The sequence below is a fragment of the Panulirus ornatus genome, chromosome 49 (assembly GCF_036320965.1).
Source record: "Panulirus ornatus isolate Po-2019 chromosome 49, ASM3632096v1, whole genome shotgun sequence".
NCBI classification, from domain to species: Eukaryota; Metazoa; Arthropoda; class Malacostraca; order Decapoda; family Palinuridae; genus Panulirus; species Panulirus ornatus.
This window is the reverse complement of record NC_092272.1, coordinates 4,762,625-4,780,312: the sequence shown is the minus strand read 5'-3', so window position 1 is coordinate 4,780,312 and position 17,688 is coordinate 4,762,625. Positions and strand designations below refer to the sequence as shown.

General features: G+C 48.6%; 1 protein-coding gene across 1 annotated transcript in view; it reads left to right on the top strand.

Annotated features, from left to right (window-relative positions):
- The window catches only part of LOC139764253 (uncharacterized), a gene marked incomplete at its 3' end in the record, with an annotated part of 29,935 nt that overhangs the window by 12,101 nt on the left and 146 nt on the right, over window positions 1-17,688 (top strand). The window contains 6 exon segments of the mRNA XM_071690750.1: window positions 430-605; window positions 1,796-1,907; window positions 3,246-5,405; window positions 5,566-6,101; window positions 6,200-7,544; window positions 7,546-17,688. Coding sequence (XP_071546851.1) covers window positions 430-605; window positions 1,796-1,907; window positions 3,246-5,405; window positions 5,566-6,101; window positions 6,200-7,544; window positions 7,546-17,688 — 14,472 coding nt within the window.

Below are 17,688 nucleotides of genomic sequence, written 5' to 3'. Positions count from 1 at the left end.
CCAGTCCTCCTCTCCCCCTAGTAAAGCCACCAGTCCGCCTCTCCCCCTAGTAAAGCCACCAGTCCTCCTCTCCCCCTAGTAAAGCCACCAGTCCTTCTCTCCCCCTAGTAAATCCACCAGTCCTCCTCTCCCCCTAGTAAAGCCACCAGTCCTCCTCTCCCCTCAGTAAAGCCACCAGTCCTCCTCTCCCCTCAGTAAAGCCACCAGTCCTCCTCTCCCCCTAGTAAGGCCACCAGTCCTCCTCTCCCCCTAGTAAAGCCACCAGTCCTCCTCTCCCCCTAGTAAAGCCACCAGTCCTCCTCTCCCCCTAGTAAAGCCACCAGTCCTCCTCTCCCCTAGTAAAGCCACCAGTCCACCTCTCCCCCTAGTAAAGCCACCAGTCCTCCTCTCCCCCTCAGTGAAGCCAAGGTTCTCCTTGTGTACCCACAGCACAACTCCCCGGCACGCAAGTGTCGCATCCTGCGCCCCCTCCTAGACAGCGACACTGAGTCCGAGCAGGACTCCTTCTGCACCCCGCGCACCTCCGCCGTCAGCAGGAGCGACTCCCTCAACAAGGGGGACGCGACGGGTCTAGGTTCCTTCAAGGCTGAGCTGGGCGCCCGCAGGTACGAGGCTGTCGCCCTCGACACTGTTGTTCATCCTGGGTTAATGGCAGCAAGGAGCACTGAGAGCAAGACCTAAAAACATCTATTTTATCTCAATTTCGACCATGTCTTCCTCAGGAGAATGATAATTACTCTCCAGAAGAAGACTTGGTCGAAACTCGTTGAGAAAAGTGAACTCTAGTCTCTCGCCTCCAGTTTTCTTTGCTACATTTAACCCATTTGTCTCTTTGGATAACGCTCAATGATCCTCATCTTCAGATGCAGTACTCTGCCAACACAACAACATCTGTACTTTGTATATTTGACGTTATATTTGATGTTTGACGTATCATACGGATTCTGGGTCGATTATTCTAAGCAGTTGGTAGCAGTTTTATCCAACAGCTTCCATACATACATTCACTGTTGACGTAGTTTGTATAAATCTCATTCTCTTGTACTTTTTCATTCCTCATCTTTGTACCTATCGATCTCTCGTCTATTTCCTTTAACTCGTTTGCTTCTTCTGACATTTTTATTTATCATGCCTTTCTCTCATACGGCTCATTTCATCTCCCCGCCAGTGTACGTATGAGATGTATAGTGATACCCAGGCCATCCCTGTCTCTCTTTAGATTTTCAGCTGAATATGTCATTTTGAAGCAGATTCTAATGTCCTCTGGCACAGACTCTAACCAGATATGGAACTGCCAGAGTCTTGTACGCCAAGATTTTAACACGCACATCCTAAGACCTCCTAGTATTAAAAGACCACGAAGACTATAAGACCTAGGGTTTGATGTTCCCAGTACAAGGACCACATGGTCTGAAGTCTTGATAATCTAAGACCCCCGCAGCCTGAAGGTTCTAATTTAATCACCAACTCCCTTACGATGGAAAGACCTTACAATGAAGCCTGAACTACTAGAGACCTCAAATCGAACACCCTTGAAGCCTAGGAGTATACTACAAAGACCTTCCCCCTGCCCATAATCTAAGACCACCCTATGACTAGGACGTCCTGCCCCTCGACCACAGACCTCCCTCCCTGCAGACCATAAACCCCTACAGTGTATACATATTTTGATTCAAGATCAAAGAAACTCTTTCTTGAACACCCTTGACATGCTCCATGAACCTCCTTTCCCCCACCACGACTACGACCTCACAACAGCGCCCCCGAGACTAAGACCCCGTCATGCGTCATGCAGGTTTGTGAGCATCCTTCGCCGTCGTGTTGTGCGGCGCATCGTGCATGTTGGAGGGGAGGATGTCGTGCTGCGGGGCGATGAGAGCATCGGTCGTTCTTCCAGAGCACGTCAGGTTAGACGACCCCCGCTGTGTCGTTGATCACAGTGTATACTGCATTGGTTCCTTAGATCTCAGTGGCTTTACAGTGCCTCACTCTTCGCCTTCTTTGTCTTCTGGTACAGTGTATTGGTCCTTGTTGTCCAGTGTATTCGATCTGTTGAATAGTGTATTGCTCCCTGTTGTATAGTGTATTGGTTCCTGTTGTATAGTGCATTGGTTCCTGTTGCTTAAAGTCCTTGTTTCTCTGCGTTGTTCAGTGTCCTGTGACTAGACCCTTATTTACTTAGACTATTTTGTTTTGTGTCTTGATTCCTGTTGCTTAAAGTCCTGCATCCTGTTAAATCCTAGAACCCCCGTTGCTTGAAGTCTTAGTTCATGTTATTTAGATTTGTAGATCCTGTTGATGAAAGTCCTGTCTCCTGAGGCCTCCGTCCTGTTGCTGAAAGTCCTATTATCCGTTGCTTTAAGTCTTGTATCCTCTCACATAGCATCGTAGGTCCTGTTTCTTAGCGTAAGAGGATCCGATTCTTTGTCTCGTACCCGCATTCGATGCTTCATCCTAAGGGATCAGAGATTGGACCCCAGCACAGATAGATGTGCCATGTGCATCTCCACTGACAATGGATCGAACCTGGACGTCGAGTAAGTGGAATTAGTCTACAAAGAGGCTGCTTCTGGGGTGGTAATGATGATACTGATGATTGCCTTTATTTCAGAAGAGCTTTTGAGCATGAACAGTGGATGCTGATAGAACACGGACCTCCTTGTTGTGTTGGGTAATGTTGCTGACTATGAACCAAACACGGGCCCGCCCGGGGTTGAATCAAGGGATGGCATATCTGTTCACAACCAACCCAGCTGTTCATCCTCTCCAAGGGGCTGGTTGATAAATGAGTACCTGGCTCAGGCTGTGTTGTATACTGTATATGCGAATGTAATCCATTGCAGATCGTCATGATTAGATCATTCAGTTGCCCGTGCTGTCTCATATGTCATGGAAGAAGAAAACAGACTTCAACTGGTATATGGGGATGGGGTTTTGTCATCCATACTGCTCGATGGTTTTCATATTTAGAATGTCTCTACGGCTCTGAATCATTGCTTTAGAAAATAACAAAGGAAATCGTAAAGATGAGAATACAAAGTCAACAATAGTACAGAAATGATGCTCAGAATAAACCTGATATGTTTACATGAAACCAGAGATTTTCTGTAATTTGTAAGTAATCATGCAGTGTCTTATATGGACCTAACCAGACACATGAACTTAGATTTTGCTGTTGCCTCAGTGTACCGTAAATGCTCCGAGGGGACTTGATATCAGTGACACTCACTTCACGTTCCTTTCAGGCGTTCCAGCGGATGAGGTCGCCGTCATACGATAGCACGGAGGAGACAGACGACTTCCAGTCTTCCAGATTCTCTTCATCGGCCCTCAGTTCCAGGAGGGCTTCCCAGCAGGCAGACGGTAAAGTACAGATACAGTGTAGCCTCCATTCAGGCGATTCTCCAGACGAGAAGAAGCTCCACACTTTGGACTGTGTGGCTCAGAGGCTTGAGGAAGCTGTGGGAAATGGGAGGTCGGAGACAGAACGGATTATGAAAGACGCGGTTGCAAAGGCGTGCGTTGAGGGATCGACATTGCCTTCTCAGGTTATGCCGACCGAGCTTCAGCCTTCTCAAAATGGACAGTGTGTGGTTGAAGAAGCGCTGGACAGATCGAAACCTCACGAAAACAAAGAGGTCTCTGAAAGTGATGGCACGTGTTTTGATGCGGAAGAGCCAGGCGCACTTGTAATAGCTGACTTTCCTAAATCAGATGAAGGAGTAGTTCCTGCTGATTTGCAAGAAGAATCGAGAATTTTTAAATTTGATAACTCAGTCGAGGGAGACATTCCAGCTGACTTGCAAGAAGAACTAGAAACTCTTGAATGTGCTGGTACACTCGAGGGAGACATTCCAGCTGACTTGCAGGAAGAACCAGAAACTCTTGAATGTGCTGGAACAGTCGAGGGAGACATTCCAGCTGACTTGCAAGAAGAACTAGAAACTCTTGAATGTGCTGGGACACTCGAGGGAGACATTCCAACTGACCTGCAGGAAGAACCGGAAACTCTTGAATGTGCTGGAACAGTCGAGGGAAACATTCCAGCTGACTTGCTGGAAGAACCAGAAAAACTTGAATGTGCTGGAACACTCGAGGGAGACCTTCCAACCGACTTGCAGGACGAACAGAAAACTTCTGAATTTACTGAAACAGCAGAAGGAGACATTCCAGCCGACTTGCAGGACGAATGGAAAACTCCTGCGTTTACTGGAACAGAAGAGGAAGACATTCCAGCTAACTTGCAAGATGAAGCGGAGAGGTCTGACTTTACTGACACACATGAGGGAGACGTTGTGCCTAACTTGCAAGACGAGCAGAAAGAGACTACAGACACAGCTGTCTCTGAGGTTAACGTTCTGGATCACAAATCTCAAATAAGTAGCCATGGAACGTTATCAAAAGACGAGACAGCAGGTTCACTGGAAGACTTTGATGAGACCTGCAGCACCATCATGGACATGTGTGACTTTATCATCGAGCACAGCCCAAAGAAAGAGGCTCTCAAAACAGTCGAAGTCGCTTCGCGTATCATAGCTTACAGTTTTAATGATGCGTCTGATTCCAGTTCTCTCCCAACTACAGACACCAGTTCGCAAGGCTTGCCAGTCGAGGAGGACTTGAGCTACTTCAAGGACGAAGAAGAGGACGACGAGGTGCTGGAATCTGTGGTGGACGACCAGGGTACTGTCTTGAACGTCTCCTTTGGCAGCAGCAACCAGGATGATGCGGACGGGGAGAACACCGACACCTCAGAACCTCTAGATGGATCTGTGGAAGTCGAAGCCACAAGAGACAGCGTCGAAAATGTGAAGGAAGAGATTCGAATGAGCTGCCATGACCAGAGGCCCTTGACTATCCCGTCACTGATCGTTCACGAAGAGGTAGCCCCAAGCACAACGAAATCGGATGTAGAAGAAACCAGCAAGTCAGATCTAGCAGTGGCTGATCTCGAGGTCGCCACTGACATGGACTATCTTCATACGATCGAAGAAGAAACTGAGCCGAGCTCGATGGGAGATGATGACAGATGGGCTTCAGAACTGGAGCCCTGTGAGGAACTACCTGAAGAAAGTTTGTATTCATCGGAGACGATGGTTAAGGTATCTGAGTCAGGTGGGGCCCAAGGGGTCGCTGTCTCGATAGAACCGTCCATGAAAGTAGCCGAAGTGATCAGTGATTTGCTTGGCCAGAGTGAGTTCATCGTTAGACCAGACGAAAGAATGACGGAATCTAGTAAGGCAATGGCTGATGTTATACATTTGCTAGAGCCGTCTCAGGAAATGGTTGAACCATATGAGGAGAACGCCGAACTATCTGCTTCAGTGGTGGAACCATCCGAGCAAATAGCTGGTGCTGCTAACCTGATAGATCATTCTCACAGGCGATTGAAACAGCTGATGTACGCCAGGAAATAATCCATCCTTATAACAGCCCTGGAAGATCACACAGACCATGTTTGGCTGACGGTGAACCATCATTGGCCTTGAGAGAGCTGCCAGAGATCACTGAGGAACATTCACAGTCCACTGAGGGTTGCTACATACCCCTGACGTACCACCACAGATCACTAAAGCACTGTTACAGACAACTGAAGAACTGCCACAATCCATGGAAGATCTTCAGACCAGCGAAGAGATACCGCAGTGGACGGAAGAGCTGCTGGAAGCCACTGAGCATTTGCCACAGATTGACGAGGAGTCGTTGAAGGTAAATGAGCCGCTGCCACCGACAACTGAACGGATGCCATGGACATCTAAAGAGCATCTGGAGACCGCCGAAGAAGTGGAGCAGACTAAAGACCCGCTACTGGCTACTGAAGACTTACCACCGACCATCCAAGAACGGAGACGAGTCACTGGAAAGCATTTGCAGACCACTGAAGAACAGCTCAAGGTCACTGAACAGTTGCTTTTGGCTCATGGGGAATTACCACGCACGGAGACTCATACAGCTAAAGCACAACCGCAGGAAGAATTACCAGAATATCCCAACAATCTGTCAGAGGTAGAGACTGAAGAGCCAGAAGAGTATTCAGATGCGTGCGAGACTCGTGAAGACCAACCGGATGTGGTGAGAGGTACTGAGGAACATGTGCAGGTGTTAGTCACGGATAACAGAAGCATCAAACCTGTCGATGCCCCTGTTATTTGCGACGGTGTACAACCCATGGCCCAAGGTTTGAACAGTGACTCGGAAGTCAATACGGAAGTAACTGTACAGTATGGAGAATATCGGGTAGGTCTCCGGATGATCGCGACGGTAGTGAAAATGATTTGCATCCACACAAGGACTCGGCGATGCAGCAGAACCTTAAGATGTTTAGAAACCTGTTGGGTCTGTCTAGTCAGTCCCCGTCCCCAATGCTAGGGGAAACGCCTCATATGATGTCCTCCAGAGTGGCTCAAGCACAGAGACTGTACGAAAGTAAGAATTCGCAAACCATTCAGTCAAAAGAACGACACGATGTCCCCGTCGAGAGTCCTGATGAAAATCTATCTTCACGACCAACAAAACCTGCAAAAGATGGGCAGACTAGCCAGGATGGGAAGGAGCTCGCTGTCCCCGGGTTCGTTTCCAAATTTAAGTCCATGTTCGAAACCAGGTCGTTGGAGGAGATCTCGTACCTACAAAGAAAGACTTTACCAGACGAGTCTGAAAGTGACACCCATGCAACAGTCACGACTGATGTGGTTCCAGATCCAGCAACCACCAATTTGATTAATAAGGATCAGTTACCAGAGGCTGTTGAAAAGGAACCAGAACCAGAAAGCTTCACTACAGGTTCAAATACCTCACACACTACAGGCGATTCGGTAAATAAGGTCAGAACTGATTTAGAAAACAATGTGGTCACAGAGAAGCTCAAGTCTCCTAGGAAGGTTCAGCATATGCCTGTAATATTACCTGACATAGATATCTTGAACCAGTACAGAGTGGATAAGACGTCCGATATACCAAGTAGGGTTCCATGTGACCCTTCTGGAGAAAGCTTGGAGGGAGTCCCTCAGAGAGACGAAATGAAAGTGTCGGTTAAAGATAACAGATGGATGAAGGCTGAGCAACGCCAGCTCCCCCCTGCGAGGAGTGTATCGCCAACGCTCCATACTCTACAAGACAAGATCAAAATGTCCAAAGCAACGCGAATCCCTTACATCACCTACGTCAGGCCTTCCATGATAGTCCTCGAATCAGACAAGCGAGTGTCGCGTCTTAGGTCGGTCTTTGAGTCTTCCAGTCAGAGCCACCACAGAACACCAAGACGCTTCTCGCAGAAAGTAAAGAGGTTCATCGTTGAGGGTGAGGACATGCAGCCACTGACGACGGAGAAGACCGATATTTCCTCCGACGTGACTCCTGGTGATGCAGAGGCTGAACTTCGGGAAGATGGAATGCACTCGAGCCAGGAAGATCAATTTTCTGAGACACTCGAGACGTCTGCATCTGCTGCACAAGGGGAGACTTTCAACAACGAACCATCGTCACAGGTGACTGGTGATTCTGTTCCTCCTTTTCGGGACACCAATGGCCAGTTGGTAGGTGACGAGGATATTCCTGGAATCAGGCGGACTGAATCATCGTCCAGTCCTACCCGATGAAGGAATCACAACCGAACTACCCCTACCAGCAGAGGAAGAGATATCAGGTTTAGACAAACCTGTTGATGAATCCTATCAGGACACGAGTGTCATTAAGACTGAGGGGGAATTTGAACTCCAGAGGAAGTCACAGAAACTCGTAGTAGCCCTGGCAAATATGGAGAAAGACATCAAAGAAATGCAGATGTCTGTAAAACGTCTAAATGAGCACTACCCAATTCTCCTTCCTGACGATGAAGACCTGGTAGGCATTTCAGCAAGCACTGACAGAGATTCCGTTCCTTTGCTCAAATCGTCTTTGGATAATCCAAAACAACTGATCTCTGATGACGATACTTGCTGTGCTGCAAATCAGGACAAGGAAGTAGATATCCCGAGAGGGAGAGTGCAGCTCTTGGCACAACGCTTTAACAATGCAGAAACTGGTAATCCTTCCTTAGCCAATGATTCGCTGATTGACATGACGGTAGCGCAGTCCCAGGACGGATCATCAGAGCCTGCGAACTACGAAGGCGAGGTTGGTGTCAGCAGCAAAATGGTGCAGAAGGAAATGATTGAGTATCATGATTCCCTTCAAGAACAGGTTCCAGAGGTCTGTAAGGAGGCTGTAGACTTCCGATCCAGCCAAGCAATTACAGTTGCCAAAAATGAAGTGGAGGTCGTAGACCTGACTTCAGACACACGAGAGGACCTTGCAATATTTGCATCTGAAACTGAAGTGGTAGATATTGACCAAGGGAAACCAGCTGACGTCATAGATGAAGAACAAGCAGTAGAGCAAGAATCAAACTTAGACGCGGATGGAGTTGAAGAGGACCTGACCAAACCTGTAGATGAGGTTGAAGAGGACCTGACCAAACCTGTAGATAAGGTTGAACAGGACCTGACCAAACCTGTAGATGAGGTTGAAGAGGACCTGACCAAACCTGTAGATGAGGTTGAAGAGGACCTGACCAAACCTGTAGATGAGGTTGAAGAGGACCTGACCAAACCTGTAGATGAGGTTGAACAGGACCTGACCAAACCTGTAGATGAGGTTGAACAGGATCTGATCAAACCTGCAGGTGAAGTTGAGGAGGACCTGACCAAACCTGTAGATGAGGTTGAAGAGGACCTGACCAAACCTGCAGATGAGGTTGAAGAGGACCTGACCAAACCTGTAGATGAGGTTGAAGAGGACCTGACCAAACCTGTAGATGAGGTTGAAGAGGACCTGACCCAACCTGCAGATGAGGTTGAAGAGGACCTGACCAAACCTGCAGATGAAGTTGAACAGGACCTGATCAAACCTGCAGGTGAAGTTGAAGAGGACCTGACCAAACCTGTAGATGAGGTTGAAGAGGACCTGACCCAACCTGCAGATCAACCTCAGGAACTATACAATCCCGTGATTTGTGTTGAGGAGCAACCAGTCGAAAACGCAAACCAACTTCGGGAAGAGTCTGCCTCACACATCGACCAAGAGGGATCAACCAGACTTGCAGATCCACTGGAGAAGTCATCAGTCTTTGTAAATGAATTTGATGAGGCATCAGCAGTCCTGAATGATCTCCCAGAGAACTCTCTTAAGGCCTTTGTTAATCTTCAAGAGCCTACCGTACCTGTAGAACAACTTCAAGAGCCATCCAAACCTGTAGAACATATTCAGGAGCTAACCGAACCTGTAGAACATTTTCAAGAGCCAGTTCAACCTATAGAACATAGTCACGAGCCAATCGGACCTGTAGAACATATTCAAGTGGCAAGCGAATCTGTAGATCATATTCAAGAGCCAAGCAAACCTGCAGAACATATTCAAAAGCCATTCGAGTATAGAGAACATTTTCAAGAACCCACTGAATCTGTACAGCATCCTCAAGAGCCAAGCGAGCCTGTAGAACATATTCCTGAGCCATGTAGACCTGTAGAACATCTTCAAGAGCCGGTCCAATCTATAGAACATTTTCAAGGGCCAGAAGAACCTGTCGAACGTGTTCACGAGCAAACCGGACCTGTACAACATATTTATGAGCCAACTGGACCTGTAGATCGTGTACAGGAGCCCCAGGAGGAACCATTTGTATTGGCTAACCAAGCGCAGGAGTCAGCCATCTCTGTTGATCAAGTTAATGAAGATCAGGGTGTCACTGCTTCTGAGCTTCAGCGGGAGCCTAGCATACCTTTTCATCAGGCTTGTGAGGAGTTACTCGAATCGCCTCATGAGGCTCAGGAGAAGAAAGCTGAGCTCGACGAAGCTGTCGAAGGACTTCAGGAGTCGAGCGAACCCCTCGATGAAGTTGAGGAGTCATACACTGTCGACCAACTTCAGGAGGAGTCAAGCGCAACAGGAAATCAAATGAAAGACTCGGGTTCAGATGTCCAAGAGGAATTGATTCCATTTACTGACGAGAGGAAGGATTCCAGTATAACTCTTGAGGCCAAATTGGAATTACGTGAATCGGTCCATGTTCAGCAGTCACTGCCTGGCTCTCTCAGTAAACGGGAGGAGTCAATGGAATATTTAGATGCCCTGGAGGAACTCTCTTCTCCCGTACGGGTCATGAAAGATCTTCCGTCTCTGTTAGATGTCGCAAGGAACCAGTCTTTACTCGAATGTGTCCAAGAGGAACCAGTTCTTGAAGCAGAATTACAGACGGCCCGAATACGTCCCTCAGATGCCCAGGACCTGTTGTCCGATTTCGATCATCCCAGTGAACCACTGGTACCAGAATGCCTTCGGGAGGAACCAGTTTCATATGCACCCTTGCCACAAGAACCGTCTCCACCCGCTAATTCTCATAAGTCACCTATACCCTTAAATCTTTCCGATGAGTCGTCTGCCTCTGTTAGTCGTATGGTGGAGACACCTTCATCTGATTCCCTATTGGAGAAATCAGCTTCACCTCTTCGCCATCTAGAGGACCCAGCTGTACCTGTTGACCTAGAAGGGCCGGCTGCTTCTGCTAACCGTCTGGATGAATCAGTTATACCTGTTAGCCTTGCAGAAGAGCTAACAGATGCACCCGTCGACCTGCAAGAACCAGCTGCATCTCCCGATCTTCTAGGAGAGCCGTCTGCATTTGTTGGCCTCCCGAGCGAGCTAGTTGCACCCGATAACCTCCAGGAAGACCCAGCTGTATCTGTTAACCTTTTGGAACAACCAGCTGCGCCTGTTTGCCATTTAGAAGAGTCAATTACGTCTATAAACCTTTTAGAAGGGCCGATTATGTCTATTGAGGGATCAGCTGCATCTCTTGACCTTCTACTACAAGAGCCAGCTCCAGCTGCTGAACTCCAGGAAAGACCAGCTGTACCTTTTGAGCTTCAAGAAGAATCATCTGCACCAGCTGACCTGCAAGAACCAGCTAAGCCCATGAACCTGTTAGCTGACTTCCTCGGTGAGAAACTAGCTGCATCTTTTAACAGTCTGGAGGAGCCTGTTCGTAACCCTCTGGAAGAGACATGGGAATCTCTTAACCTCATGGGAGAATCATCGGCATCTGTGAATCTTTTGGAGACTCCAGTTGAATCTGTCTGTCTGGAGGAATCATCGGTACCTGTGAATCTTTTAGAGGCTCCAGTTGAATCTGTCTGTCTGAAGGAAGCATCGGGATCCGTGAATCTTTTGGAGACTCCAGTTGAATCTGTTTGTCTGGGGGAATCATTAGCACCTGTGAATCTTTTGGAAATTCCACATGAATCTATTAGTCCGGAGAAACCATCAGCTCTTGTGAATCTTTTGGATGAACCATCGGCACCTGTGAATCTTTTGGAGTCTTCAGCTGAGTGTAGCAATCTGGAAGAAACAATTGTTTTCCATAAACCCCAGGAGGAGACAGGAGTGTCTCTTAACCTTATGAAATCTCTTAATGTCCTTGAGTTTCCAGATGAGTCTGACAGTCTAGTGGAAGGTACTCTTCCTGTCACTCCAAGCCATCTGGAGGAACCACTTGCATCTTCTTTGCTTATGGAGGAGTCAAATGCAATCCTTAAGTCTTTGGACGAATCACCTATGCCCGTTCCTCATCCGAAGGAGCAAAAGGCACCCGTTGATCTTCTAGAGGAATCAGCTGTATCTGTTGACCTACTAGAAGAACCAACAGAAGTCAGAGCCTCTGGTGGTCCCGAAGAGGGATCAACAGAGCAAACAGAATGTTTTGACCACCTGAAGGAGCCAACAACCTGTTCTCGTCTTGACGGACAATCACCAGCGTCTGTTGATACAGTTCGTACAACAGAGTCTGTGAAAAATGAGCCTCATCTATCAATCCAGCCGGAAATATCTGAATTGGTAGACATACCTGATGAAGTGAAGACTCACCCAGACGAGGACCTTTGTGGGGTAGTTCAGCCATCGTCCAGGTCTGGTAGAGAGATATCTTCGTCGCTGTTACCGTGTGGTGTTGAAACTACGGATGTTCTGCAAACGAATTCCGCAACAGCTGAACTTCCTAAAGACTCAGACATGCCACCAAGGCAAGAATCAACTGAAATGCCACATTGCGAATTGCTGGTACCAGCAGACGACCATAGAGAAATGGCGGAGTCAGATTCCAGTGATCGGGTAGAGATATCGATTCCAGGGTTGGTGGTACAGTCTCCTACCTCGGAGAGTGATCTCCTGGACTCCGATGAGTTAGGAATAACCATCACTCCAGACTCCGATGATCTGCCTTTGGAAGATATCGTCCCTGACTCGAATACATATGTCTGTCTTCAGGAGGAGATTTCGTTCGATCTCCTTGCACAGCAACATACTACCGACAGCAGTGCTGACGGTGTACCGAAGTGTACCGACGGAGAATCAAAACCTTTACCCGGTGATGCCACAACTTCATCTGTCCACTTTGACGAGCAGGAACAGGAACCCGAGTTGATGTCTCTCATTTCAGAATCAGCCGGTGTTCCTGATAGTTCCTCACACAGAGAAGACTCGCCTGTAGACCTTCAGAAATATGGTCATATGTCGCATCACTTCCCGACTGAGACGGACGCCTCACACGACATCCTGGAAGAGCAAGTTGAAGAACTGGAAGAACACAGAGGATCTCCATGGCTGATGTTCACCGCCATATCAGACTATATCCGTTCCAGGTCACCGTCGCCTTTGAGTATGTTCTTCAGTAGGGCTTGGCCCACGACGGAAGACTCTGACGACGAGCAGTCTTTACCGCCTCACGGCCAGAATCGTCAGGAGCAGCTGGAAAATATCGACAGACAAGAGTTTCCCCAAAGAGGAAATGGCATACTGGAGGATCATTCAGGGGGGAATTGGATTCCCCTCAGTAGCCTCGCTGCAGATGAGGCATCAGTTGAATGCCGAATCCCTCATGTATCTGGGATCACAGAGCAAACAGCAAAACCTATAGAGTCCCAGTCACGTATATCCACTTCATTACATCGTTCCACCGAACCTCCAACTTCCTTAGTTCTCACTAGAGTAAATATCCCCGTTTCCGGTGACGCGAAAACCCCACAGGACGAGACCAGCGAGGTGGAATCCACCGAGTCCATAACCAGCCCCACTTACGAAACGGTGACGGAAAACTTACCGAACCAAATGGTGTCATCTGGTGCGTGTGTCGGGAGGATTACCTTACCAGATGCGACTCCGGACTGTGAAGAGGCTCCAGAGCTTCCATCCGACACCTGCAAGGACTCCAGACGAGATACGGAGAATGTCACATCAGATGAGAATTCTCTCGTCCCAGAAACTCCAGAAGTTTCATCGTCTGTAGCTCAACGAGACATTAGCACAAGTAATGATGATATCGTAGATTTTATGGAAGATAAGACTGCTCTGGCTGACGGCCATTCTAAGGAGCTCATAGCTACCGAAGATGAGGGAGAGACCTGTGCCGCAGCAAGTGAGAACGCATCAATAACAGTCACACAAGAAGGTGTGTGTGGCAGCTTGCTTGCTGGTAACGGGTCGGGAGAGGCTGACGCTCCAGACCTGCAGAAGTTTGAGGAACAGGATGAGTCAGACTCGGACAACGGCGATTTTTCATTTGGCACAGAAGACACAGGGAACATGTTCTTCGTGCCTCAGCAGATGATCGAGGCTCAGTTCACTGCATTGAAAAAGGGCATAAAAGAAAACGCGCCTTTAGGAGTGACTGTTCGAGAGCAAAGTCACGGAGTTAATGATTCAAAACCTACGATTTCCCAACCAGTTCGCACAAGCAGTGGAGACGGCACAAACATTGTGGCAGAGAAGAGTCAGTTTACTGTCACTCAGCCTGAAGAACACACCGCTGACGATGCTGGAGGTGAAACTTCGTCTTGTGGAGAAAGGGCAGTCGGACTGGAACCTGAAGGTCATCCTGGAAACTCCCCTAAGGATGAGAGACCTGGTAGTGAGGCATTTACAGACCTGCTGGCTTCAGAGACGGCTCTCGGGGATGAGGAAGAAGCTGACGAAGACTCCGACGATGGTGACTTCACCTTCGGCACAGAAGACACTGGGGATTTACTTGTTCCTCAGCAGTACATTGATGCGCAGCTGTCCACTGTCAAGTTACGCAAGGAGCAAGAACGACCACAAGCAAGTGTGGCCTCAGGAGGTGCTGTTGCAGACGACGGTAACCTATCTGAATTAAAACACATGACCAGCTCCGTGCAGAGCCACACCCCGTGGATTAGCGGCAGCCAAGACTCGCTGGATGGCCAAAGAAAGAAGCTTCCTTCTTCAAGCAGTACAGGGCTTACAAGGAAGAGCTACGAGACCCAGAATACGAGCGCCTTTTCCTTGCTAACCCACACCCCTTGGAATAGCATGAGCCAAGATTCATTTGATGACAAAACTCAAGTTTCGCGTCTGGATTTAGACACGACAGAGCTTACAAGAAGGCTCTCTGAGGTCCAGTCATGGGACAGCATAAGCCAAGACTCATTAGATAATCAAAGGGAAAGACAAAGGTCTTTCGTGTCAGTAGATAGTTTAGAGCAAAAGATTAAAACCTCAGAGGACCAACCTTCGACTGCCCACCCCTTACAGACCCACACATCATGGAGTAGCATGAGTCAAGACTCGCTGGACGATCAAAGACAAGAGACCCTTCAGTCATCACACATTGCTGAGCTTGCAAAGAGGATGTCAGAGGTCGAACCTGCGACTGTACACGCTGCACAGTCCCGCACGTTCTTGAACAGTATGACTCAAGATTCGCTAGAAGACGGAAGGGAAGATCCACTTCTGTTATTAGAGAATAAAGAGCTTGCCGGAAAGCTCGCTGATATTCAGCCTTCAACTCTCCGTTCCAGGCTGACGCGCACGCCCTGGAACAGCATGGCTCAAGATTCTTTAGATGATAGAGAGGAAGATCCACTTCTATCTCTGGACAGTATAGAGCTTGCCAGAAGGCTTTCTGAGATTCAGCCCTCAGCTCTCCGTTCCATGCTAACACGCACGCCCTGGAACAGCATGGCCCAAGACTCCTTAGATGATAGAAGCGAGGATCCAGTTCCATCTCTAGACAGTGAAGAGCTTGTGAAAATGCTCGCCGAGATTCAGCCCTCAGCTCTTCGTTCCATGCTAACGCGCACGCCCTGGAACAGCATGGCTCAAGATTCTTTAGATGATAGGAAGGAAGATCCAGTTCCACCTATAGACAGTACAGAACTTGCCACAAGGTTCTCTGAAATTCAACCCACAGCTCTCCGTTCCATGCTAACACGCACGCCCTGGAACAGCATGGCCCAAGATTCTTTAGATGACAGAGAGGCAGATCCAGCTCAGTCCCTGGATAGTATAGAACTTGCCAGAAGGCTTTCTGAGATTCAGCCTTCAGCTCTGCGTTCCATGCTAACACGCACGCCCTGGAACAGCATGGCCCAAGATTCGTTAGATGACCAAAGTGAAGATTTATTTCCAGGATTAGATTGTGCAGAGCTTGCCCGTCGGATCGGTGAGGTCCGGACTATGAGACAGGCGTCAGAGAAAGATTCCTCAGACAAAAATCTTGACCAACAACCATCACAGGAACATAAAGGTTCCTCACAAGATGCTGGAACCAACTTGGTATTTCCATCAGCCGTAGAACTGGAGCCAAGTACACTTTCTACCAAGGACAACCAAATCAGCAGCCCAATAATCAACATAATTACCAGACCGGTGGAGCCTGATACCCCTGCTGGTCACGAAAGCAGCTGTGATTCTGACTCTGATGATGATATGTCAGTTGGCCCCATCAAAGGCTGTCGTCCCTTGGTTATACCCATGACTTGTAGCCCGAGCAAGTCCCCGATATCGGCTTCCGACAGCGACTCGTCGCAGTCCGAATCCGACGCAACGACAGACGAGGATGACATTGAAATCGCGGGTTCGAAACCCAAATCTAAGTTCATCAAACCCGCCCGTAGCCACATCACCAAACTTCACACCATTCCGGAGCTTTCAGAGGACGAAGAGGACGAGGCACCACCAGTTAGGCCGCCTAGGTTAAAGAAGCTTTCCGTCAGCAGGTTGAGGTACTTCGAAGGTCCCGAGTCTCCAAGAAGCGGTGCCTCTTCGCCAAGAGCCTCCCAGCGCTCCCCCAAGATAGGAAAATTAGCCCCAGAATTCTTCAAGAAGTTCGAGGTCGATGGAGAAGCTTTGAGTTCGAGGATCAAGGAGGATAGTGAAGATCATAGCAAAGAAGTGAGGTCATTACCAACGGAGAGAGCTCCACGATCTTCTGATAGTGCATCGTCGTCATCTTCAAGCGGAAGTGATGAAGATGATGGCGACCAGAAGATCACCTACGGCCGGTGCTATTTTCTAGGAAATCTACACAAAGGACCACGATGTACGAGAACTAATGTGGGCTTAAATACAGCGGGATTGAGGGGGCAGACAAGTCCAGTCGATGAAGAGAATGAAGTCTTCGACAGTGTGAACGAAAAGGAGACAGAAGTGGAAAAGATTAGCCAGCAAGAAGCTGAGGATCACGGGAGGACGACCGAACCCGACATGAAGGAGACCCTGATCTCAGAGAGGAATGTAAATGAAGAACCGAAAACTGTAAGCGAAAGTAAGACTGAAGAGCTTCGAAGTGAAAACAAAGACAAGACTGAGACTTCTGAAAATGCGAACGCAGAAAACACAGTTGAAAAGGATACTCCAAGCGAACCGGAACAAGCATCAACTGTTCGGGAGACGCCACAAGACACCCCTTCACCTCAACAGGCCAAACCTGAGCCACAGGCAAGCCCGAGCCTGACGCTACAGTTCCTGGAGGAAAACGTGGACCAAGCGTCCTTCTACCCACCCTTGGAGACCCTGTTGATCCCCGCTCGTGCTGAGCCTGTCACCATCGGCTCGCCTTGCCCTATGAAGAGAGCCAACCTCTCTGAGCCTGACGAAGTGGTCGTCAAGCCCCAGTACGTGATCACACTGCTGGGGGAGGAGAGCGTCCTTACTGACCACACCTTCGCGCCTCCGATGGAATCCCTCTTAATACCCATGTTACAGGGAGACGCTGATGAGGAGGGACCGACAGCCTGTGGGTCTTTCCAGCCCCCTGTTCTGGACAACAGACAACAAGGCACCGTTGAACGCACTGTCCAGAAGTGTGTTGAAGGTCATAAACTTCACACTGCTGACGAAGGGCTTGGCCTGCGCTCCCCTTCTGGTGAAGTTAAGGGTGATGTGGTGACAGATACGGTGGTAGATAATTTGATATCCTTATCACCAGACTTGAATAGCTCATTGGTTTCTGACTCCTGTACTGACAATGCCAGGCCCATGTGGTCTGATACTCTGAACAAGAGGTCATCTGAGGTCATTCACTCGTTAACACTGGATCAACCTCAAGACAGAAGAGACAAGAGAGAGTCCACGGAAGAAGTCGAGTTCGCAAGAGCAGAAAAATATCTTATAAAAGGTACGAGAGAAATTGTGGAGAAGAAAAGTATCAGGGAAAACGTCACCAAAGACCGTGAGAGTAAGGAAGACAAGGGAGCCAGAGGGAGTGAATCGGCAGCATCTGTAGCTGGTGACCCTAGCCAAGAAGCAATGTCAGACCCAACTCCTGGCGACAGCACCTTCTGTAAAGACTCGAGGACGACTGTTGAGGCATTGAAGGACCTACTGACGAAGACACCATTGAGGACAGACGGGTTGACGAGA